Genomic DNA, 27,479 nt, shown 5'->3' with positions numbered 1-27,479 from the left:
TAGAAGAGGCATGCAGAAGAAACAATGCGTCTATGAGAAAGCGAGTGGAGAGACTCTTTTAGAGATGAATCATTAATTAACCTAACTGCCCTCTTCTGAATGGAATCAAGAAGCCTGAGAGAGGTTTCAGGGGCACCACCCCAGATGTGTGAACAATATTCCATGGCAGGGCGAATTTGCAATTTATACAGATTGAGCAGCTGTTTGGAAGAAAAGTAACGCCGAGAGCGAAACAGAAAACCAAGTTTTTTAGATGCAGAGGAAGCAATATTTGTAATGTGCTTGTGCCAAGAGAGATTAGAAGTCAGGGTAATCCCCAAAAGAGATATATCATTTTGCCTAGAAATCGGAGTGTCACTAAAGATAAGCATAGGAGCAGAAGAATCCTTTTTGCGAGATATAAGACAAGACTGAGTTTTAGAGGGGTTGAAATCAACTAAGTTGTCTTTGCCCCACTGGAGAATTATCTGAAGATCGGCATTTAAGGAATTGGTAGCAGATTTTCGAGAAGTTGAAGCTGATTGAGCAGGACAAGGTTTCTCAAAATGGAAAGTTGAATGCAATGTGCTATCATCGGCAAAACTATGGATAGGATTTCCAGTCAATGGAAGAAGGTCATTGATATACAAGAGGAAAAGAGTGGGGGAAAGAACTGAACCTTGGGGGACACCGGCATTAGTGGAGAAGTTAGAAGACAGAGAGCCATCTACCATCACCCTCAGCGAGCGATCAGAGAGAAAACTGGATAACCAATTACTAAAAACAGTTGGCAACCCATAAGATGGAAGCTTGTTTAGAAGACCTTTATGCCAAACACGATCAAAAGCCTTTGAGATGTCAAGAGCAACTACTTGTGTTTCACCGAACCTTTCCATTGAATTAGTCCATAAATGGGTAACATAAGCCAGAATATCTCCAGTGGATCGACATTGACGGAATCCATACTGGCGATCGTTGATCAGACGGAAGGTTTCTAGGTAGTTTAAGAGTTGCCGGTTAATTGATTTCTCCATTTAGAAAGAGTAGAAGTAATTGCAATGGGACGATAATTGGATGGGAGGGATTTGTCACCCTTTTTAGGAACTGGCTGGATATGAGCAAATTTCCAAGCAGAAGAAAAAACACCTTTGGAATAAGAAAGTGAAAAAAGGCGGCAAAGAATAGGAGTAAGTTCAGGAGCACAGGTTTTGAGAACAAGTGGAGAAATACCATCGGGGCCTGGAGCTTTCTTAGCATCAAGATTCATCAAAATCCTTCTGATATCCTTTTGACGGAAGACCACAGGAGGCATTGAATGGAGCGTGTTGGGAATGGTGGGGGGTGGTTTCCCAAGATCATTAATACATGAGCTGGAAGAAAAATGGGATGCTAGCAGGTCAGCTTTATCCTTGGCTGAAGTGGCAACAGAACCATCTGGTTTGGACAGAGGTGGTAGCAAAGATGGGCAAAAGTTGCGGCCAATAGCTTTGGCAAGAGACCAGAATGCTCGGCTACCATTACTGCAAGAAGCAAGTTTTCTACTCTTAGCCTGTTCAAACTCTAGTTTGGACTGATTAATAACTGCTTTACAACTGTTGCGAGCTTTGGTGTAGGCAGAAAATGAAACTGAAGAATTAGAAAAAGCCAATTACGATATGCAACATTCTTCTCTTGGACAGCCTTAGCACATTTATTGGAAAACCAAGGTTTAGATAAAGGGCGAGATTTTAAAGTGGAGTGTGGGATAAAGGATTCCATTCCTGCAAGAATAATTTCACTGACACGATCTGAGCAAACGTCGACATCAGAACTTTTGAAACAGTAATCCGACCAAGGAAAAGAAGTCTTGCAGGTCATCCCATTTTGCATTCTTTTAATGCCAAACAACACGTGGTTGGGAATAGCCATGAGATAAAGGTTCCATTGGAGAAGAGACAATCACCAAGTTGTGATCTGAAGTGTCTAAAGGACCTCTCACTTCGACCGTGTACTTAGAAGGGTTGTTTGTGAGAAAAAGATCAAGCGTATTGGCTGTATGATTAGGATTGTCTGGTATTCTTGTAGGTAAATGAACAATCTGTGCTAGGTCATTAGTAATTGCAAAAGCCTCAGCATCTTGACCTGCTGGGTCGGTGTGACTAGAACACGGAAGCCAGCTGGAGTTGGGAACATTAAAATCACCAAGGAAAATTACTTCACTGTTAGGAAAGTTGGACTGGAGAAAGTCAAGTTGCAAAGAGAGGAAGTCAAAGAGCTCCAAGTGATTAGTGGAGTTGGGAGAATGGTAGAGACAACAGATGAATTTGACACAATGAGGTAGAGAGATTTTAAGCCAGTGAAGATCAAAGAGAGGAGATTCCAAATTGCCAAGTCTCTGACAGGGAATATCAGAACGGCCATATGCACAAGTACCACATTTGAGGCGAAACGAATCATACAGCGAATAATTTGGGCATCTGAGATGAGCAGTAGATGAATCAACCGATAACTGAGATTCTGTCAGAAAAAGTACATGGGATTTGGCAGACTGCAAGTGGAAATGGACATCGTTGAGATTAGAATTGAGACCACGTATATTTGTGAAATGAATTAGGAAGTCCTTGGGAGGTTTAGATCTTTTCGCAGATAAGCTTGTTCTATTAGTTTGACAATTCATGGTGTATTCAATAGTAAGAAAAAGTAGGTGGGACATGCTGTATGAAGTAATGAAATTTTTGGATATGGGGTACATGTGGTAAGAATATACCCAGATCCCTGACATAACGTCGCCTCGACAATGCTCCCCGCATACACACTACTCGGACTCCCTCCAGTCACTATCTGGCAGAGTAGAGGTAGCAAGATTATACAGTAGCTGATCCGGAAGCATCCTAGAGTTACCAATAGGTTCAGTCCGGTGTACTAACTAGCGGCCGGCCTGCGAACACCGTTTTAGAGCTGTACCCTCGAAATGTAAGGAATATTGGATCTCGCCACAATGTTCATCATAATCTCGAAAGTCATCAATCATACTGCATGATGGAAGAGATAGGGAAGGGTTGACCGGAACTTAGCTCTAGAGACTAAACATGGGTTCCACCACTTCAAGCCTCCAATAAGCTAAGTGGTGGTATTTCACCGGTTGATGAGAGTTATCTACCACCTAGTACTGCCTGGTAACATAGAGGGGCGGCGTTCCTCCATGTGGTGTGGGAGCCACACCTCCACCCCTGCTTACGTTGGTTCACACCTGGGTAGTCACCCACCATGTACTTGTGCATGGAGGTTATACCCAGGATTACTAACAGTCCCACCATTGTGAAGGTGCAAGCAGAGGATTTGGCTGTCACAGACCGTCCGGACTTCGCCGAAATTGGGTCCACTTGACTTGAGTGTCACCCGAATATCAGTTCCATCAGCGTTTTAGACTCCCAGGTAGCAAGTACAGCTTGTCTGGCATATCTGAGAGAATGTCTGTGACAACCTCAAGGACCAAACTACAAATATTGACTGGAACTTGTGGGTTGGTCACTTACACACTAGTCAGACTTTTGTGGATTTATTGAATGACTGTTTTCTGCAGCAGCATGTTCGAGAGGCAACCAGAGAGAGTAATAATCTTGATCTGGTTATCAGCAGTGATCATTCGTGTATTAAGAATTTGCAGATAAAGGAACCACTAGGTGGCAGTGATCACACTGTACTGATGTAAGATTTACTTAAAGATTTAATCACCATCAGGGGTAAAGTAAAGGGTTTTTGCTTCCGTAAAGGTGAGTACAGTGGTCTCAGAAAGTTTTTAAATTCTATACAGTGGGATCAACTGACGATGTTACTAACAGTAAATTCTAAGTGAGAAGCATTCAAGGAATTAATCGTGGATGCTACTAAAAGTTTCATACCTATTAAGAAATATTGTTCAAGGTTTAGGCCTAAATGGTTATCTAATGAACTAATGAGACTCGTAACAGGGAAGAAAAATGCATGGGATGCATATAAATTATCAAGCGACTCAGAAGCCTATGGCAGGTATAAGCTAGTCTGTAATCAGGTGACAAAGAAGGTTAGGCAGGTGAAGGCAGATTACGAGAAATCCTTGGCAAAAGATGCTAAGAAAAACAGCAAGGATTTCTTTACTTATATAAACTCTAAAAGGAAGGGGATGAATCTGATTGGTCCACTTGACATTGATGGTTTGACTGTTGATGATCCTGCTCAGATAGCAAACAAACTGAATGAGTATTTTGCATCTACATTCACACATGAAGAATTATTAAGGTTTGAAAATGGCAGAAGGTTATCAAATTGTAGCAGGATGCTTAATGATTTTGTAATAACTGAGAGCAAAGTGAAGGAGAAATTGTTGAAGTAAACATAAGAAAAGCACCTGGGGTGGATGGGATCTATCCAGTTATATTAAAGGAGGTGGCAAAGCAACTAAGCAAACCCTTAGCCATAATTATGAGAGCATCCTTGGACTCAGGGGAGGTTCCCACGGACTGGAGATGCGCAAATGTATCCCCAATTTACAAAGGGGGAATGAAGGGTGACACGAGTAATTACAGACCAGTTAGTTTAACTTCTGTTCCGGGTAAAATAATGGAGTCACTGGTTAAAGATGCATTGCAGGATCATCTAGACAAGACTGCAGCATTAATTCAGACACAGCATGGGTTTGTTAAGGGAAAGTCTTGTCTGACAAATTTGATAGGATATTATGATGTGGTTACAAAGGAACTGGATGCAAAAAATAATTTTGATATCATATATTTGGATTTCAGGAAAGCTTTTGACACTGTTGCACATGAAAGACTATTGTACAAATTGGAGCAGAATGGTATTAAGGGTAAGTTTCTACAATGGATAAAAGGATGGTTAAATGGGAGAACGCAGAGGGTGGTAATCAATGGGTGCTGCTTTTCGTGGACTAATGTTATTAGTGGAGTCCCACAGGGTTCAGTGTTGGGTCCACTGTTTTGTATATTTATCAATGATATTGATGAAGGTATATCAGGCTTAATGTCGAAGTTTGCAGATTATACAAAGGTTGGCAGGGTTGTTAATGACAGTAATGGCAGTGTGCTACTGCAACAGGATCTAGATAATTTGGGCAGATGGGCTAAGAAGTGGCAACTGAAGTTTAACCTTGACAAATGCAAAGTACTGCATATGGGTAGAAATAACCCCAGAGAAACGTACCAACTATGTGGTACTACACTTAAGGTGGTAGAAAATGAATAAGACCTGGGAGTAATTGTGCAGTCAGATATGAAGATTTTTCTGAGCAATGCAGACAGGCTGCCAGGGCAGGTCATGGGGTTTTGTCAATGATGTATGGGAATTTTGCTAGCAGGGAAAAGGAGGTGATTGTCCCTCTGTATAAGGCAATGGTCAGGCCACACCTTGAGTACTGCGTACAGGTCTGGAGGCCTCGTTTTAGGAAGGATGTCGATTTGCTTGAGGGTGTACAGAGAAGGGCAACAAGATTGGTGAGGGGAATGAAGGGATTCTCTTACCAAGAGAGGCTTAAGTTCTGCAAATTGCAGTGGCTGGAGACTAGGCACCTGCGCGGTGATCTGATTGAGGTGTATAAGGCCTTGAATGGGTTGAGCACGCTGAATTCTGATGGGATCCTTCCACTTGCTCAGATTACGAACCTAAGGGGCATAAATTCAAATTAAGAAAAGACATATGTAGAATACATGTGCAGAAATTTGCCTTTAGCCAGTGGGTGGTTAATTGCTGGAACAAACTTCCATCTGTTGTTGTGGAAGTTGATAGGTTGAATAAATTCAAGGAGGAACTGGACAGGCATTTGGAGGGAATGGTGTGATTTTTTTTTTTTTTTTTGGCTGATGCTGCATAAGCTCATACACTTGCTTTCTTGCATCACATGCCGCTACTACTACTACTACATGATTACAATTGTCATTCCTTTAATAATGAATCTTCCTTGTTTTCTCCTCTAGTTGTGCCAGATGCAGAGTGATACTACAGATGATGGTTTGCAGAAAGAGTGTACTGTTACTCTTGCTCTTCTTGGCCAAGCCTTGCTTATTCCAGAAAGTATTTCTGCTGCAATTGGCACTGTTAATGAGGTATAGTTTTATTATATAATTTTTAAGCTTTTTGACTTCACTGCTTTAACACAATTTATAATACAGTAAAACTTCATAAATCAGCATTCGCAGAAATCAAGCAATTTTTAAAAATGTTCAATTGAAATAAAATAACTTGAAATGTGATCAATTTCTGTGGCTTGCAGTTTCAACGACAGTAGTTGTCTGATTTGGTTGCTCTGCAATGACAAATATGCAATATGGAATTTATATTATCTTATGAGTTTGATTGATAATAGACCAACTTTCCAGTAGTCATATGTAATATAAGTTATGTCTGCAGCAATTGTTTTATTCTTATTTTTTTTAACTATAAAAACATTGTGTTGTCGTTTTCTAATGGTTCCATACAATAGTTCCAATTGTCGCCAATAGTTCCATGCAGTATTGTTTCAAAAATCTAGACAATCCCAGTATTTCCAGATTTATGAGGTTCTACTTTAGTTTGCATAAACCTAATAGCTAAATTTGTTCTCTTGTAAAAAAAATTCTGTACAATTCTAATTTCATGAAGTGATATGAATATACTTGTACAAAAGTTAAGCGTTACATTTTTTCCATTGAGGCAAAATGTATGATGATGATTCAGATAATGAACATGATTATTTTGCAAAATAGTCCTTTCCTTCTTCTTCACCCCTTGCGGTACAGTACACATCTTCCATTGTAAAACCAATCCCTGAATATCATGGGAGAAGAGTTTATTAGTTGCTCGATGAGCCATTCATATGCCAATTTTTGGATTCCTCTTTGAGGGGGTCCTAAAAATTATAATTACCTGCCTAAAGTCCAAGCCAGGGAAATAAGGAAGATCAGCAGCGTATAAGCATCGTGAGAATGTTCATTTGTCATTTTAAACAAACCTCTTTTTGAGTCAGCCCTCGACAAGGGGCAGTTTTGTCTAACCAATCCGATAGGTTACTATGATGCAGTGACCAACGACCATATGCAAAAAAGAATTTTGATATCATATAGTTAGATTTCAGGAAAGCTTTTAATACTGTTGCACATAAAAGACTGCTGTACAAACTGGAACAATGTAGCATTAAGGGCAAGTTACTGCTATGGATAAAGATAGATGGTTAAGTGGAAGAGAGCAGTGGTTATCAATGGGCACTGCTCGTCATGGACTAAAGTAATTAGTGGAGTTCCCCAGGGTTCAGTGCTGGGTCCATTGTTGTTTTTAATGATATTGATGAAGGTATATCAGGCTTAATGTCATCATTTGCAGATGATACAAATGTTGTCAGGATGGTTAATGACAGTCATCAGGATGAGCGACTGCAATAAGACCTAGGAAAATTAGGTCGATGGACTGAGAAATAGCAGTTGAAGTTTAACATTGACAAATGCAAGATACTGCACATGGGTAGCAGTAACCCCAGAGTAACTTATCAACTGTGTGATACTACCTCAGGGTAGCAGAGAATGAAAAAGACCCAGGGATAATTGTGTGGTCAGGCATGAAATTCTCTGAGCAGTGCAGACTACATGCCATCAATTCCAGTAGTCTTACTTGCCTTTATGCTAAAAAAATTTTCTAATAAACAGTCATTTGTACTTTTGAAATCACTAATTTCATAAAACTCTGCCTCAGTTGCACTGCCTTTTCTCAGCATGGAGATTTTGGAAATCTCACTAATGATATAGTGAAACTTTGCTACCAGGAATAAGGAGTGATTATCCATTTGTATAAGTCCATGGTTAGGCTGCATCTTGAGTACTGTATACAGGTCTGGAGGCCTCACTTTAGGAAGGATGTAGACCTGCTGGAATGGGTGCGAGAAGGGCAACCAGATTGGTGAAGGGAACAAAAGGATGCCCTTACCTAGAAAGGCCTCAGTTCTACAAATTGCAGCATCTCGAGACCAGGCACTTGCAGGGAGATTGATTGAGGTTTTTAAAGCCTCGAATGGATTGAGTAAGCTGAATGTTAATGGTATTCTTCCACTTGCTGAGACTACACACATGAGGAGCATAAATCCAAGTTGAGGAATGATGGTTACAGGATAGATGTGCAGAAGTTTGCCTTCAGCCAGCAGGTTATTGATTGTTGGAATAAGCCTCCACCTGATGTTGTGGAAGTGGATTGGTTGAAGAAATTCAAGGGAGAACTAGACAAATTCTTGGAGAGTGCGGATGGGTGAACTGGTTTTTTTTTTGTCTTTTTTTGCTGATGCTCCCTTGCATCATTTGCCATTATTACTACTATTTTTTTCAGATCACATGCTGTATGTACTCATAAGCATACTGCAGTATTTCATGCTGCAATATACTTATAAAAGTTGATTGCTTTGTGTACGTTGCTGGAATAATCCCATTTTTTTTTCTAAAATACAGTTGGCATTAATTTCTTGCAGATGGTATGGCTTAATATTTCTACAACTTTGGAGGATCATTCTGGCTCCCAGAATGTTACTGTTTACTACTGATTCATTTACTTTCTGTGTGAATATAATGTACCGATTAGTCACCCCTGTTTACTCCTATGGTCCAACTTTTAATGTGAGCATCCACAAATAAAGAGGTTGTGCAGCATATATCCTGCCACAAAAGAGCATGGCCCGTTGTGAACTATGCCGAAACCTGGCTGCCCTTAATTAAATATGCGGGCAGTCATGATGGATGTGTAAAATCTTTGGCATTGGCTAGAAGAATTTACTTATTTGTTCACTATTCATTTATTTTTATTTAATATTTAAAAAATATATTTCTTTATATAATTCTTTAAAAGAAATAACACATAAAAATATTGAAGATTATAATAAAATAAAAATGAAACTAATTTATAAAGGTATAGAAAAAGCGAGAAAAAATAAAGCACATATAGTTGATTTCAAAGCAGAAAATATGAAAAAGAAATAAATTTATTTAAAAGGGAGACTTTTTAGTAATTTTTTGCTTAAACTTACATTATTTTCTTAAAATAAATAATTTGAATTTTTTGATTTTTGTAATTTATTTTAGAAAAATGAAAGATTTTAAGGGCAGATTGTGTGGTTTTTTTTTTTTTTTTTTTTTTTGCATTTGTAAAAGTGTACATTTGTGCTGAAATCCCCATTTTCTATACTACTAATGAGGAAATTTTTGGTTGGTTTAGATCTTTTTATCCAGGTATGTTTTTTGTTAGATTGACTTCATGATGCATTCAGTAGATAGGTTGGAGGAGGGGAGAAATGTTTGAATCAATGTATTAATTAATTTTTGCATACCACAAATGGTACCTCCACAGAAGAATATACCCAGTTCCTTAACATAACATGGCCTCAACAATGCCACCTGCATACACACTAATTGGGTTCCTTGCAGTTACTAGCCCCTCAACATGGGCACCTGTACATGGTGAGGGGACCTCCCAGTGATGCTGCTGGACTTCCAGACTAGCGTCACTGGGATCCTACGCCCACAGCCCAGGTTCCAGGCTTACATCAATGGAATCCGGCGTGTTTGCCGTGCGCTGCGACCCGTGGAAATTCGGAAAGGGGGATCCTGGTGGTTGAGGGGCCCAGCTTCAGTACACCACTTTGGCCCCTGCTTCGACAAGACGGGTGGTCCTGGAAGGCCCGGCTAGGATCAAAAGAGCATGGGCTAGTAGGCTCGCCTGCGAGGGTCAACCGTGTCAATGCCACGCCCCTACCCTTGTACCAAAGTGGGCGTCCCTTTGGGCTCTGTGGTGGGTGGGGAGCCCGGGCACTGAACAATTTAATAAACTCCATGAATCCTGATAAACTAACTTCTTCGGGGGCCCCAACCCGGTCCCTATCTGAAACCATTGACAAAGATCCAGATAGCATTATTGCTAATAAGAGGCAGCGAACCGAACTACCATCAGGGCCAGTCCCAAGGTTCTTAATTATGCACTCCACGAATTAAAAACCGATTGGAAAAATGTCACCCTTTTTTATCCAAAAGGGGTTGGATGGGTTAGCAGGTTCACCCAAGTCAGTTAAGAGGCTCCGTTCTGGGGACCTCTTGATTGAAACAAAAAATGACAGGCAGTCTGAACATCTACTCCGAGTAACATCAATCGGAGGAATCCCTATAACAGTGACACCACACAGAACACTCAATTCATCGAGAGGTGTCATTTCGGAGTGGGACCTTCTCGACGTAACCTAGGAGGAAATCTGCTCCGAATTAAAACCACAGGGAGTTACTGCCGTCAAGAGAATTACTGCGCGAAGTGATGGAAAAATTGTTAAAACCAGGAGCGTTATCCTGACTTTTAACTCTCCTAAACCTCCTGACGAGATTAAAGCTGGATACATCAACTGTTCAGTGCGTCCATACATTCCGAACCCTTTACGGTGTTTTAAATGCCAGAAGTATGGACATTCTCAAATGGCCTGCCGTGGAGTCCTTGCATGCGCTCGATGCGGTGCAAAGGACCACGAAACAACAGCATGTTCAGCCGCAAAACCCACCTGTATTAACTGTGAAGGCGAACACCTGGCCTAGTCACGAGCATGCCAGAGGTGGAAAGAAGAAAAAGAAATTCAACGGCTGAAGGCAGAGCTAAATATATCATACCAGGAGGCAAGGAAATCGGTCAAACCCCTGAATAACAACAAACCTACCTATGCCCAGAAGGTAGCAGGGAGATGTTCCGTCGGAACTCAGACGGACATGACCATTCCTCCAAAGGAGTCTTTCACTCCCATCGCGCGGTATCTCTTAAGTTCTCAAAAACCTGCACAAAAGGACCAATCAGCTGCCACTCCTATATCGGTACCTCCTAATGCTCCACAAGTAACAAAGGTAGTTATGAAAGAAAAGAATAAGAAAGGGGAAGTCCCCCCTAGTACCCAAGAAAAGATGGAAGTCGAGCAGAAGGAGGTACCTGAAGATTCAGTCTTGGAACTCTTTGCAGAGGAGGAAATGGACACGGGACAGCGTCCTTTCTTCCCCAAAAAAGATAAATCCAAGACTGATAAAAGTAAGCCCTCAGCACCTCGGAAGCCGCCTGATGGACCCACCAAGCCAAAATAATGGCTAAATTCCTACAATGGAATTGTCGTGGATTCCGGCGAAATATTGATGACGTCAAGGCCCTCCTGCAAAAGCACGAGCCAGTTTGCTTTTGCTTGCAGGAGACATATCTGAAGGCAAATGATGATTCCACCATGCACAACATCACATTTTTTTCGAAAGGATAGAATTGCGGATGGGTCTGTACATGGGGGAGTGGCTATCCTTGTGGGTAACCAGACCCCAGTTCAGCCTTTGCTAGTTACGACCAGCATAGAGGCTGTTGCAATTCGCCTTTCAGTGGGATTTCTATTAACTGTGTGCTCCATTTATTTGCCACCTGGGACTGACATCTCCACGGCAGACCTTGATGAGCTTCTAATGCAGCTGCCCCCCCCTTTCTTACTTCTCGGGGATTTTAACGGACATAACACCTTGTGGGGTAGTGCTAACATCAACGGAAGGGGACGAGTCATAGAGCGTATGCTCAATGACAATGACCTTTCCCTTCTAAATACTGGAACAAACACCTTCTTCCACATGCCTACCCGTACTTTTTCTGCCATTGATCTCTCTATCTGCTCCCCTTCTCTACTCCCTTCACTCACTTGGGAAGTGGAGGAGAATCCATATGGAAGTGATCACTTCCCTGTGATAACCTCGTTACACAGTGGGAGGCCATGTCCTCCCTTTAGGTTACCACGGTGGAAGATTGATCAGGCTGACTGGACTGCCTTCCAACATCAGGCAAATTTTGATCTTAGCACAGTCAGTCAAGAGCCTATCAATGATGCAGTTAAGTACATCACAGAAAATATTGTCCAAGCAGCTGCGAATGCTGTTCCAAAAACATCTGCCCGGTTTCCACCGTTTCCCAAACCTTGGTGGAATTCACAATGCACAGCAGCAAAAAAGGCTCAAAACAAAGCGTGGGGGATATTTCGCCGATATCCTACCACGACCAACCTTATAGCCTTTAAACGTGCACGAGCCAAAGCACGATATATCCGCAATCAGAGTCAAAAGGAATCGTGGATCCGTTTTACATCATCTATTAACCAGTCTACCAACTCTAAGGTAGTCTGGGATAAAATCTGGAAAATGAAGGGAAAATATACATCCCACCCTTCTTCAATCCTAGATTATAATGGATGCGCTATTGCAGATCCAACTTCAATAGCCAGTGCTCTTAGGGAAACATTCTCTAACATCTCCGCAACATCCTCGTACTCCCCAGAGTTCCTGGTCCTGAAACATAAACTGGAAAAACAAGCACTTAATTTTAAGTCCAAGGGCCTCTATCCCTACAAAGGGGCGTTCACTATAGAGGAACTGAAAAGAGCCCTCCCTCTTTCCAAAGCAAGTGCTGTTGGACCAGATGGCATCCATTATGAAATGATTAAACATCTTTCACCAAAATCTATGGATTGTCTGCTCCTTCTGTATAACAGAATCTTTACTGAAGGGCAGTTTCCAGACTCCTGGCGAAAGGCAATCGTTCTTGCCTTTCCTAAGCCAGGAAAGTATCCAAAAGTCACCACCAATTATCGTCCTATTACTCTGACTAGCTGCTGTGCAAAATCCTGGAGAGAATGGTCAATTCTCGTTTAATATGGTATTTAGAATCAAATGACCTTCTCTCCAGCATCCAGTGCGGCTTCCGAAGGAACCGGTCCACTTTGGACCATCTTATTAGATTGGAAGCATCCATCCGGGATGCTTTCCTAAAACGTGAACACTTGGTGTCGGTGTTCTTTGACATGGAGAAAGCGTATGACACAACTTGGAGATTTGGAATTTTAAAAGATTTACATAGCCTAGGCCTAAGAGGGCATTTGCCCTTTTTTATTCAAAACTTTTTAGCCAATCGATCATTCCAAGTTCGTGTGGGATCCTCACTCTCTCGCTCCTTTAGCCAAGAGGAGGGAGTACCACAAGGATCAGTATTAAGTGTCACGCTTTTTGCCATCAAAATAAATTCCATCACAGAACAACTTCCTCCAACTGTAAACAGTACCCTCTATGTTGATGACTTTAGCATTTTTTGTCAGTCGTGCAACATGAGGGTTATTGAAAGACAACTGCAGAAAGCCATTGATAGTCTGAATTCCTGGGCACTTGCTAATGGCTTCAGGTTCTCGCCGGAGTAGACCGTTTGCGTACACTTTTGTCGCAAGCGTAATCTTCATCCTAAACCTGAATTAAGGCTCAGACAAAATGCTATTCCAGTAGCAGCGAACACAAAATTCTTGGGACTCATATTCGATAAAAAATTGACCTTTTTGGATCATATTCGTCAACTCCGCACAAAGTGCACAAGAGCCCTTAATATGCTCCGCTCGCTTTCCTCCTTATCTTGGGGTGCAGACCGATGCACCCTTCTACGGCTTTACCGTGCACTTGTGCGATCCAAATTAGATTATGGGTCCCAAGTATATTCCTCAGCCAGAGACAGTGTACTTCGATGGCTGGATCCTGTCCATCAACAGGCTATACGTATCGCTACTGGAGCATTTCGAACATCTCCTGTCCAGAGTTTATACGTCGAAGCAAACGAACCACCGTTATCGTTTCGACGTAAGCAGTTGTCTTTAAAGTACTCTTTAAAACTGAAATCCCTGCCAGACCATCCTACGTGGCCCTTCGTTTTTGAGCCACGATGGGAAAACTTGTACAATACCCATAAGACTGCCAATCGTCCTTTTGGTATTCGTCTCCAAGAGCTACTCAATGAACTTAATATCAAGGTAGACAAAGTTGCCCAAACATCAAAGCAATCCTTTCTACCCTGGCATGCTCGTGTCCCAGCATGCGACTTGTCGCTTAGAAACTGGGGAAAGTCGGACACTCCATCATGTGTCTACCTGCAGCTTCATTCAGCACACCGAACTGAATATTCCGACTTTGCGCCAGTCTACACAGACGGTTCAAAGTCAGAATCATATGTGGGATCTGCTGCTGTCTTTACAGACAGCACTATATCAGAGCAGATTCCCTCTGAATGCAGCATATTTACTGCAGAGCTGCACGCTGTAGAGTTAGCCTTGGATCATATTAGTAACTGCCAATACCAACGGTTCATTTTATATTCCAACTGTCTTAGCATGTTACAGGCTTTAATATCTGTGAGATATAATCCTCATCCAGTTCTGTCTAGCATTCAGCAGAAGATTCACGTTCTCCATGAATGCGAATATGACATCCGCTTCTGCTGGATTCCCAGCCACATTGGGATTTGGGGAAATGATTTGGCTGACGCCGCAGCCAAATCAGCAATTCCCAATAATAACCGTTGCCTGTTAGTCCCCTATACAGACTACAGGCAAATAGTACATCAAAAGATACATTCCCAATGGCAGGATTCGTGGAATAGACAGACTGCGAATAAATTATATCGTATAAAGTCTGTAATTGAACCGTGGCAGTCTAGTCTGCGCAGGAATCGTAAGGAGGAAGTTGTTCTAGCTCGTCTCCGCATAGGACACAGTCATCTTACACATGCTTTTCTGCTGAGGGCAGATGACTGTCCTATGTGCGAGAACTGCGGCACCATTTTAACTATTCATCATATTTTAACCGTGTGTCCACATTTTAGACCTGAACGTGATTTTTATTTTACCGCCTTTAGTCATCTGGCTGAGCCGTATACACTCAGCCAGATTTTATCCGACAATGACCACGTGTCTGCTGTTTTTAGTTTTTTTTAAATCAATAAACGTTTTTGCTTATATATAAAATTTATATTTTATTGTGATTTTCTGTTGATTTACCTTTTATACATTTGTTATATTCTTTGACATAGTGACCTAACTAATTAAGTCACTGAAAGTTTAATCTTTTATACATGACCTGGTCTTGGCACATTATAGCCTAAGTTGCTAATGCGCCAATAAAACCCAAATCAAATCAAAGCAGTTACTAGCTGGCAGAGTAGAGGCATTGAGATTATACACTGGTATTATTTGGTTGCCTCCTAGAGAGCTACCAATTGGTTCAGTCCAATGTACCGTCAAGTGGCTGGCCTACAAAATCTGTTTTAGAACTGTACCCTTAGAATGTAAGGGATATTGCAGTATTGAGTTTTTCATTACAAATCATACTTGGAGTTTTTCTAGAGATAAGTTTACACCTATGGCACGTTGAGGGTGCTTTTTCATAGTCAGATGTGTAAAGAATGTTTAGACATGTGCAGACATCTGCCACGCTTCTCGATTAGACCGGGGTTTGAGCCCATGACCACCAAATACGGAGAATGCGGAGAGGTCAGGGAATGACCACCGCATATCCCTGGAGCAATATGGCCTTAGTTGCTAATGCTCCTAAAAAACCAAACAACAACACGCACACATGCGCAGACATCTGTTGAAACGAGTGGGGACTGCTCATTAACATTAACCCACATGACAAACCAGAAGGATGCAATTACTTTCCAGACAGATTGACATTTGTCCAGAACATACACATGAAAGTGATCATGCAGATAAAATTGTGCGATTATGTACTCTTTGTATAATATGTATTTATAATTAACAGATTGTTTATTTAAGAAAAAGCCTTGAGTGAAATTTATAAGCAAAGGAACGTTTTTATATATTAGACTTTTTTTTTTTTTTTTTTCAGTTTCGTCATTAATTTTAATATACACTCCCACTTAAAAGTTTGGAATCATAGTATATGACAACAGTTTTTATTAATTTTTTTGAAATTAGATATGACAATGTGATGGTATTAGATATTAAATATGACAATGGTTTGGTATAAAAAAAAAGTAACACACTATAAAGTATTTTAAGATTTTTTTATTAATCTTAATGTTGGTTTACACCTGGTTAGGCACCTTCATTATACTAGGTGTAGTGTTTCAAACTGTGCACATTGGGCAGTAACTTAGCATTTGCATTAGTAGAGGCATATAATGCAGCATCAGCCAAAAAAAAAACAACTGCTCCCATTTCACCCCTCCGTTCATTCCAAATACCTGTCCAGCACACCCTTAAATTTATTTAGTCTATCAACTTCCACAACAAAAGACGGAAGTCTGTTCCATCAACCAACTACTCACTGGCTAAAGGAAAACTTCCACACATCTATCCTACAACTGTCTTTCCTCAGTTTGAATTTATGCTCTCTCAGGTGATTATTCTGGGCAAGAGGAAGAATCCCATCAGCATTGAGCTTGCTCAAACCATTCAAAGCTTTATACTCCTCAGTCAGATCACCTCGCAGGTGCCTAGTCTTCAGACACTGTAATCTGCAAAACTTAAGCCCTTGCTTCGTAAGAGCAACCCTTTGTTCCATTCGCTAATCTTGTTGCCCTTCTCTGTACTCGTACTTAGGGTTACTAGCAGTCCCATAATCATGAAGGTGCAAGCAGGGGATTAAGGTGTCACTCTTTTGGAGAGGTCTAGATTCATGTTCCATCATAGACCAGAGTAATTTCTAAAGGCTTCAACCCTACACCCTCCGCCAATCTCAGGTGGAGGGAGTAGTGTTTTCTTCACGGGTTTATTCTAGGTTTTTCATGCACTTATACAACCATAACACTCAACAGCGCAGTAAGGTCTAAGTCAGTGATGCACCTAAACCGTACAAAAATATCTTACATGGAAGAATCTGTGACAAGCCTCGGGGAGTGTGGTTAAAATTGTCTGTTATTTTAGCAGTTTAAGTTAACAAGTTGTGTAAGGTCATTAATTAAGCAAAAAACCTTAATACCTTTACCAACTATAAAATTTAATTCAAGTAAAATTTTGAATGCCCAGGAAAATTAATTTACTATTAGGAAAGTTAGATTGGAGAAAGTCAAAAGTTCAAAGTGTTTTGTAGAGTTGGAAGAATTGACAAGTCATAAAGGTGAGTTTTTTTTAAGCCACAGGAGATCAAAAAAGATTATGAGGAATATCACAGCAAACATATGCACAGGAGCTGGCTGTGGTCCAGTGGTTAACGTGTGCAGTCACAAGTAGGGAGCAGGTTGTAGGTTTGAGCCCATACACTGCCATGAAAAATAGTGATATGTGGTGCCAAAAAACTGGCTGCTGCAAATAATTAATTCAATATGTATGCAATCACAAATGAATATGTAAACTCTTCTGGCTTCGGCCATAGTGAGAGAGTAAGTGTAAATTTATTTATTTATTTGTTGCCACCTTAAAAATGGAAGAATAATTGGGACAGATGAAATATGTGTGTTTAAGGCAAATGATAATTGAGATTCTGTGAGAAAATTGGAAATGGATGTCATTATAATTAACACTGACACCATAATTCATGAAGTGAATTGTGAAGTTTTTTGACTTCTATATCTTTTCCCAGATAAGTTTGTTCCATTAGTTTGACTCGTCATGCAATATTGATACAAATGAGGTAAAATTTTTGGGAAGGATATGTGAATTCATTTGTCTATATTATGCTTATTCTCTCCACATCAGTGATTAATTCTGTTTTAAATATGTTTAGATATGTGGAAATAGTGCCTCTTGGCATGCTAGAGCAGCAGCACTTTCCTTCCTTCAGTTAACAGTATTTTCCAACTTGTTCACAATCCTTCATAGACCATGTTGGGTTCAAAATATTACCGAATTGGTGTTAAAATTACTGCAAGATGAACGACTGGAGGTAAGTATGTTATTAAATATTCTTAATCATCTCTGCTATCTTTGTATATGTTTTTTAAAATTGCTTAGTAACAATTTAAAATGAGACAGTAAATTATTTCAAAAATCATGTATTATTAGTCTTATTACATTTTTCATGAGAATGTAATAAACAACAAAGCTAAATTAGTTATGAAACCAGAAATGTGATTTTTCAAGTATGTTTTAGCAGTAACTTCTATGTAGTAACTTAACTTGCATGGAGCATGCCAAAATGTAAGCTTGTGTGGTATTTGTAGCATTACTGCTCCCGTCACCAGCAAATACGGAGGATGCGGAAAGGTCAGGGAATGACCACCGCATATTCTAGGAGCAATATGGCCTTAGTTGCTAATGCTCTAAATAAAAAAACAAACAAACAAAGCATTACTGCTCCAAACTTTTATATCAATGAATTTTTTTCAGAATTATCTGCTTTAACAATCAACATTACCACATCCTTACAAGCAGTGTTCTGTTCTGCATACCAGGACACCAAGTAGTGTCCTCACTATGTAGGCCAGAACACTGGTTGTTAAGGCTGTGGTAAACAGTGCTCTCTGAAATTTGTCTGAAACATTGGAAAAATTGTAGCAGAAAATCGTAACAAAATTTGCAGTGATCAAAGAAGAAAGGGAGATAAGTGGATATAAAAAATTTGGTTGAGTATCAAAAAAAATAATTTAAAAGTTATCATAGTTTGAAATTCCCATTATATTGCATATGCTAGCAGTTCCAAACAGACATAACATGCAAAGTGCTTCCAGAAAAAATCTAGAAATTGCTCGCATAGACTGTTTCATCTTCTGTGGATGTATAAAATTGTGTGCATTTTTTTCTTAAACTTGTGATTTTACAGTAAACTACAGAATTGATCTCGTAACTCTAATGAAAGCATCATTTAGACTATAGTGGTAACCATATGGAATTGTTCCACATAAAGAACTGAAGCATTTATCATACCTAAAAGTATAGCACAAAACAAGGAAGCAGTAATTGAAAATAACCTGTAAAACAGAAGTGACATTGTTGATAAAATCACTAAATCAGGAGCTAAAAAATTATATATTTGAAGACTGGGTGGTTTTCACAAATAATGCAAAAATTACATATTAGAATTGTGGATCATACTGGAAACTGGAAAGGATCCTCATGAGATGATAGCCAAAATCACACAGATTAAGGTTAAATATGCAAAAATAGAAAACAAAATAGAATTTATGTAGAGTTGATAAAATCAGATAATAGGCAGTACGCTGAGGCTGCTAAAAAGCTATTAATTCTGCTTATAATACACAGTGTAGCAAGCCTTATTTGCATATACAAAAGCAAATAATGTAATAATTCTAAAAGCTGCTAACACTAACAACCTGAAAACCAGCTATACCATTATGAACAGAAGTCACAGTCACTAAGGCAAAACCTTAAAATTGTATAGGTTAAAAACATGAAGCTTGTATATAATAAAGGAGTTATCATAGAAACAAACAGCCAGAAAGACACAGAATATAAAGGCCTGTCAAGAAACATAATCTCTGGAAACATCAAAAAAATCTGTGATAAAAATACTAATTAAAGACTTCATGGCTAAAGCATTTAAAGAGGATCTTTATTACAAAAACTTAGAGAAGCATGGTTCACACCTGAAGAGGCAAATAGCGAGATAAATATAAGAATAAGCACATTGAATAAAAATAAATCTGTTAGAAACTAGATGTTACTAATTAGTGAGGATAGGATCTTTGTCAATTGGGCTCTACAGAGTTAAGGATTTTGAGCTTCTTGCAAATGTCGCAGCATGTTTGGGATATGGGCACAATGCACTAAACTTCTCCAAAAAAAAAAAAAAAAGTTTGTGGTCTCTGTATCTAGTCTGGTCATGACTACCAGGACTGTCAGAACAAGGACAATCATCAAAATGTGTTAACTGTTGGTTTAAAAAGGAAAATAACATTTCTTTATCAGAGACAGTAGCTGCCCGAAGTATCAACCGGGTAAAATCTAGTCACGAATAGTAAGCAAAACAAGAACTACGCAAAGTTTTATCTGTTTCAGTTAAATGTGACAACACTCTAAAGCTGTAGCAGGTAAATATGGAAAATCGTGTCTGAAAAAGACATTGATCTGACAGCTCTTACAGGATCATTAGTTTTGAAAGGTAAGGTAAGGTTTTTGGCTACCCTTCTCCTCCACAATAATTCAGACTGTAAGCTATGATGCATGGACTGCTATTGTTGACAACTGTGATATGGTTGTAGCTGAAATTAATACTTTGTATAACCCCACAGTCATCTGCATCAGTATCATATGATCCTTTGGTTACCCCCTTTTTCATTATTTCCCTATACTGTCAGTCAGGTGTGAATATAGACCAGTATCTTAATTACCTAGGTCAGTATCTTAATTACCTAGTAGACCATACCTGTTCAACTAATATAATAAATAACCATGGATGCAATTCGAAATCTCTTCTTTCATATAATGACAAGACAGGCCAAAACAGCAAAAAATAGATGACTTCATAATTGCAAAAAAGATTGTAATACTGTGCCATCCTAACAACTGTAAGGCTTATAACTCTGTGCATGATAAATCAAATATTGATCCTACCATCATCTCTCCATCTCCAAAATATTACAAAGAAAACTGGAGTGAGTCAACATATGACCATTTTTCTCACACTGAGAACCTACTGCCCAACAAGATTCTCACTGAAAAAACATTTGTTGGGATAGATTTTAAAAAAGAATGAAATGACATCACACAAGAAAAACTGGTTCAATATAGCAAAACTCAGCCTCTGATATGACACAATATATATTCAAGAATCAACCCCAAACCATTTCCACATGATGAGAGAGAAACCATGCTGTTCACTGAGGGACATCAAAACTTACTCCGTGAAGCCTCGAACTTAACGTTGAAGTAAAAGAAAGATGTACATAAGCGAGTCCCACTGAATAAATGAAATATCCAATCTCAGAAGATAGGTGCATAAATCCCTTGGGGAAATATTTTCTTTGGTTCTCTTGGGAACCAAAGGGAAAGACAATGTTGGTCTACTGAAGAAATTGAACAACTAATAAGAATTTATTCAGAAAGTGTGCTAAACTATACCAACCGATAGTGCTACAAAAACAAAAAAAAACCTGGAGAGAACTGGCCCTGATGACAGGAAGTGATCAACTGCGGAGTCTGATAATCAAATTGTCCACCAATAAGATTCATCCTGAACAAATATTTAGGTTCCATACAAAGGTTCTACCCCATGAACCTTGCACAACTCTCTCTCCAAGATCAAGTGGATTAATAAGGCTCTCATCATATACTGCCTGTTATCATGTCGGTACAAAATTTCAGGTACTTTTAAATTTAATCCTAACTCAAGGCTTTTTCTCAAAGTTGCCCTATATCTTTTAAGTAAATGAATGTCATTAGTACCAGCATGTACATTATCCTTTCTGTCATTAGAGATGATATCTGTTTTTCATCATTAACTTTTGCCCAAGGTTGACATACCCTAATCCTGTTCCACCTATCCTTTTTGCAACAGTATAATTCCTGACAGTAGCTACTTTGTACAATTTCCAAGACCAAGTAAAGAAGTTTTGCCTGCTTTATCAGATAGGCACAAATAATAACTGTGCATTACTGATTTGAAAACAAAACATTAAAAAAAATAATAATAATAATAATTTTTATGTAATAAAGAAATGTCTACTTAATAGTATTCAAAAATTACATCACTGAGTAGCTACTGCTACGTCCTTCCTGAAGTTGTTGTACAGGTAGCCCTCGTTTTGCACTGGTCCGATTTGCGGTGATTTGCAATAGCGCCGATCACCAACCACAATGCTATTTTTATTTTTATTTATGTTTGCAATTTTTTTTATAAATTGAAAATTTAAAATCGTCAGACAAAATTTATTGACATCATACTGTGTGCTATGCATCATGAACAATCTGAGCCAATTATGCATATGTATCCGAGATGAGAAGGATTCTGCCCTCAAATTAGCCACTCGTCGAAGGATCCCGCCCTCAAAGTAGCCACTCGTGGATGCGGGTGGTAAAGGTCCGTGCAGTGAAGCATTCAGTTGGTTGTTGTTTATACTATTTACACTTGTTGGAAATTTATTACACTAACCATTTTTTATTAATTGTGCTATTAATAAATTAAATAATAATAATAGTGATATCCGTGTGCAGTTTTTGCCAATCGTGTTATAAAGTTTTTAATTTAATAGAATAAAGAGACACCATGTCTGGTAAAAGAAGTTAATTGAATCCTAGTGCAATATTCGGAGAATAGCATCTGGTGAAAGCTGACCTAATGTGTGTAGGGCTCTGAATATGCCTCCATCGACTATTACTACAACTGTGAAGAATGCTAATAAAATTAAACAATTGATGCAAAGTGGTAGGTAAAATATTTGGTGCCTGGAACCTAACCCTGTGATTTCCGATTGACTCCGTCATATAAAGGGTTCCATTTGCACCTGTCCCCCCCCCCGGACCCTAACCCCGACGTAAATTGAGGGCTACCTGTATTTTGATCCCTTGACTGCAAATTACCCAGATTTTACCTAAAACCTTTCTTGACACTAAAACCTGTGCTTTGCTTTTAACAACTGCCCCCCCCCCTCCCACCATCATATAACTTAGAACTCTATGATCACTCCCTGCTAATGCATCCTGTACTGTCAGTCCTATGATGTCATCTGGTTCATGGGTGATTCAGATCTAGAATACTCTCATCATGCCTAACATGCTCATACAAATACTAATTGATGTAGTTCATTTAAAAATTTTGTTCCCCATGGTGAGTTTCCCTACCACTTGTTCCAGTAAATAAGTGGCAAATTGAAATCATCCATAATAAGACATTCACCCCTGCTCACTCATTCCATCTCTATATAGATGCTACGTAATCATCACAATCTTATGGTCTCTAGCATACCCCCACTCTCATTTTACCTTTGCTCACAACTACTTTTATGCTGACATTCATGAGTTATGAATATGGGAAAACTTTTTGTTTGAGGTGATAAACTCAGTCACTTTTGATATGAAGCATCTTCCCCCCTGCCTCTGTCTTGTCTGCCCTATCTAAATACTCTAACATACCATAGTGAAACTCATCATTCCCTGTTTTTATGACATCACATTTCCATTATACCTATTATGTCAGTGTTAGTTTCCTTAAACAGCAGTTTAAATTTACTCACTTTGTTGGCAAAACTCCTGACATTACTGCAGACAAAATTAAAATTAAGTTCTTGTGTAGCTTTCTACCCTAATACACCCTTTGAAATTATTTAAGCTTCTTTCTCTAAGCTTCCCATTCATTTAAAACATCTCTACTCTTGGCACAGCTTGCAGATATTGGCTTTTGCAGTCACAATCAAGAACTATTGAGATCGGTTCATCAGATAAACACATATCTGAATTACTCCTGCGCTACCTAACTTGCAGCTTCCTTTAACCCTTAAGACCTCCTCAATAATATTGACAAAGATCCTTGCACCACCTTTTTCCATCTGAATTCCATCTCTGCAAAACAGCCTATTAAGGTGCTGTGCTGATAAAAATCCTCCCCCCCCCACCAAAAGCCTTGCACAGACCCTCAAGTCTGACTTAATGCACAAGACTCATCATTATAGTCCATCCTGTCAACAAAATTTCCAACATACATGTATTTTGAGTTAATTTATAGCATTTTTTTTTTTTTTTGGCACATATTTATCTACATTTATCTACCTTTTTCACCTATATTTATCTAGCAAATATTTAGTTCTGTGCTTTTTATCATTAGTTCCCACGTGAATAATAATGCTACCTTTATTCCAACCTCTTAAAATCTGACAACATCATCAGTTTTTGCTCCTGTCAACCTATTCTTATTACAAAAAACCTTACCCGTTTCCTTTCCTTTCCTTGATAGTGGAATTTTCCAGTAAATCTTCTTGAACCAGAACAGTATACGCAATACTATTCTGTTTTACTGCCTGAATTGGAGGTGCATCACCTAGCAATTCACGAGTTCCAGAAGTCACTGCTGGCAAGTCCCAAGTTTTATTCGTCTCTTTAGGGCATCCACCTGTTTCCTCACTGGGTCACTTTCATTTAGTAATACACCATATTTTAATTTTATCAGTATACTGCTTACATTAGGAAAACAAAGAAAATAATCATCAGTAGAATTTGGATTTATCTACTAGATTGCCTTTTTAATACATGCCACAGGCTACACAGGTGATAAATTCAAGGCTCGCGTATGAATGGGTCATCTGTCGGTCATGTTTATCCTCTTATAAAGCATTTAAATTGTACTAGTTGTACCTGGGTAACCTATGGCATCTTTCTGATTATGTTGTAAATAGTTTAATCTATATCCTTCAGTCTTTGCCATTCTTGTTTAGCAGTGATATAATTCTACAGGTCACCTGTGGGATATATGCATATGTCTCTATTTGCAGATGGTTCCCAGTCTTCTCTAACAAATATTGCAGCAACCTCTGTTATGAATGTAGGTGCATTATATTGTCTCTTATCTAAGTCTGGGTCTTCTATAAATGCCATGCATCCATTCATTGTTGGATTGGCCTGGGTTATTTGATGCATTTGTTTATATGCCTTGGCAAGTGGGTTAACTTGTCGCAGCATCTTGTCCAGTTGTTGCATTACTTCATTGTTTTTCAAGCCATTTTATTGTTTCTTCAGCAGAATCGAAAATATAAAGTTGTCCATATCCTGGCTTATTTGCCTCATTTGGATACAGCAGTGAGACCAAATGGTAAATATGGCTGTGTATTCTATGGACCATATTAAACAGTATGGACCATTTCCAGGCAGTGATTTAATCTCTGCGCCGATTGATGCGAATGCCATTGCTAAGTTGTAAGCTCCTCACGTATATGTTCTCTGTAGTTATTTGCTTCACATGTATCCCCTGTAAACAGCTCTCATAATAGAGTAGGTGTCTCAGACAGTGGGTCGAGTGAAACCTTTCCATCATGACAGTATTTAGTGTATTTATTCAATGTGTTTAACTCGTGTCCACAATATCTTGCATTGCAATACTACAGTTGTAACACATATTTCCTATGTCATGCTCTTCCACATTAATTACAGCTTGTTGATTATTCACATCCAGTACTTCTATTTGATTAGTCCTATGGTGTTTCGCCTATCTTCTCGTTTGCAATCTTGCTTCTCTTTCTTCAATGTTTTCTGTCCGTCTTCATAGTCGTAGAGTCTCCTTTCAGTCTCTTAGTGTATTAGATCTCCCCTCTAATGTTCATTAGCATTTCTTCTACATTTTCTTGAAGTTCTTACACACACTGTATAGCCATTTTTACTCTTCTTAAAACCTTGAACGGTTTATTAAAATTGAAGATAGATAAAATAAACATACATCGATAGCTTTCAGGCATAGGCTGCCTTTCTAGTCGAAAAATGTTAGTACAAAAATTAATAAATGCCAATATGGTGGTCATGCGAGGTGAACCACGTTAACGGGTGCTGGCAACAATAAGCAGTTGGAAAATTTTGGCAGCATACATAAGTGTTTTATATATATAGATTTTAGAAAATATCACAGAATTAACTTTACAAAACATTGCAGTAATTTAGCAGTTAACAATTTTATCTACTACTAAACTTAAGAATTTAAACTTACAAGATACCAAAAGAAATGTACTTAGCAGAATTACTCATAGCTTCAAAAGATATTAAAGAAATTAATATCTTTTAAAGCAAAACAAAAATTAATCTACTAAAATCTTAACTCAAACTACCTACAATTTTCTGGAGTTCATGTGACAGAGCTATCCAAAACAGGTGCACTCTCTGTGACTGTGAATTGCCAATTAAAACCAGTTGGCATACATGTGAGAGACAAAATAACTTGAGTTTAAATATTCCAGAGTAAAATTCATGAAATTTTTGGATATGCTGTACACACATAGCAAGGTATACCCAGGCCCTTACCATAATGGAGGCTTGGCAGTGCCTTTGTACATACACAGAATTCAGAAGCCCTCTAGTCACAGCCGGAAGAGCAGCAGAAGCAAGATTATACACCAGCTGTTCTGGATGCCTCCTAGAGTATTGTTGGTAAGTTCAGTCCATTAGATATATAGCACAGGAGTGGCAACTCAGAAGTGCTTGCAAACTGACAAACGTTTCTCAAAGGTTTGTGAGCTGTACCAGTAAATTTGCTTGTGGTATACCAGTGTTAACATTACCAAAAGAAATAGGTTAAATATTTTCATGTATTTTTCTTTGCATGTGAATATGTGATTTCCTAACACTAGTAACATTTATGAAGATTTGTATGATTTATGAATTTTATTTAAATTTTATACAGTGTATCTCCTTTAAGTATACTATTTGCCATTATTTTCATAGCTTTAACTTTTAACTTGTAAAAGTTGATAATACTTTGGAGACCACACAGTGGTGCTGGATTCAACCCATTGGCCACCATTTTGACATGATTATCTAGTAGTTGGCATGGGGGGGAAGCCATTAGAATTCTAACATCATAATGTCAAGAATGTTGGATCCTTCCATGATATAGTTTATATATTTGATAGTCAAATATTTTATAATCTCAAAAGAAATTACAGATACTGCTTTATGAGTTTTTCTCTGTAGGCCAAATGTAATCATGTGCTAGAGACCTGAGTCAGAATAGGCAATTGTGTTTGAATTTCTCATTGCTTATTTCCTATACATTACGTAGTTGTCTATTTTTTACATCCTTTAGCATTAGCAGAGGCATTTGATGCAAGAAAGCAAGCTTATGCAGCATCAGCCAAAAAAAAAAAAAAAAACCACTTCTACTTCACCCCTCTTTGTTCAAAATACCTGTCCAGCTGAGCCTTAAACTTATTTAGGCTATCAACTTCCATGACGAGGGATGGAAGTCTGTTCCACCAACCAACCACCCGCTGGCTAAAGGCAAATTTCCGCACGTCTATCCTACATCTGTCTTTCCTCAGTTTGAATTTATGCCCTCTCAGGTGATTATTCTGAGCGAGAGCAAGAATCCCATCAGCATTGAGCATGCTCAAACCATTCAAGGCTTTATACACCTCTATCAGATCACCTCGCTGGTGCCTAGTCTCCAGACACTGTAATTTGCAAAACTTAAGCCTTTCTTCGTAAGAGCACCCCTTTGTTCCATTCACTAATCTTGTTGCCCTTCTCTGTACTCATTCCAGCAGCTCTACATCCTTCTTGAAATGAGGCCTCCAGACCTGTATACAGTACTCTAGGTGTGGCCTGACCATTGCCTTATACAAGGGAATAATCACCTCCTTATCCCTGCTAGAAAAATTCCTATATATCATTGACAACACACCATTAGCTACACTTGCAGCCCGTCTGCACTGCTCAGAGAACTTCATATCTGCCTGCACAACCACCCCCAGGTCCCTTTCATTCTCTACCACTGTCAGTGTAGTACCACAGAGTTGATACGTTGCTCTGGGGTTGGTGTTTCCCATGTGTAGTACTTTATATTTGTCAATGTTAAACTTCATTTGCCACCTCTCAGCCCATCTGCTCAACCTTTCCAGATCCTGTTGCAGCAGCATAGTGTCAGTAGTGTCCTTGACAACCCTGCCTACCTTTGTATCGTCTGCAAACTTCGACATTAAGCTTGATATACCCTCATCAATATCATTTATGAATACAGAGAACAATAATGGACCCAACACTGAGCCCTGAGGCACTCCACTAATAACATTAGTCCACGACAAGCAGTGTCCATTGATTACCACTCTCTGTC

The 27,479-nt window shown here is 39.0% G+C and overlaps 1 protein-coding gene across 1 annotated transcript in view; it reads left to right on the top strand.

The window, feature by feature from the left end:
* Positions 1–27,479, top strand: part of LOC150076901 (proteasome activator complex subunit 4-like) — a 514,513-nt gene that overhangs the window by 469,120 nt on the left and 17,914 nt on the right. The window contains exons 41-42 of the mRNA XM_090386346.1: positions 5,928–6,056; positions 17,505–17,663. Coding sequence (XP_090242472.1) covers positions 5,928–6,056; positions 17,505–17,663 — 288 coding nt within the window. The remainder of the gene's footprint in view (positions 1–5,927; positions 6,057–17,504; positions 17,664–27,479) is intronic.

This window comes from Mastigoproctus giganteus, chromosome 12 (genome assembly GCF_048544385.1).
Source record: "Mastigoproctus giganteus isolate SK-2022 chromosome 12, ASM4854438v1, whole genome shotgun sequence".
In the NCBI taxonomy this organism is placed as follows: Eukaryota; Metazoa; Arthropoda; class Arachnida; order Uropygi; family Thelyphonidae; genus Mastigoproctus; species Mastigoproctus giganteus.
Note: the sequence above shows the minus strand (reverse complement) of the source record. Positions and strands in the feature narration are given on the sequence as shown.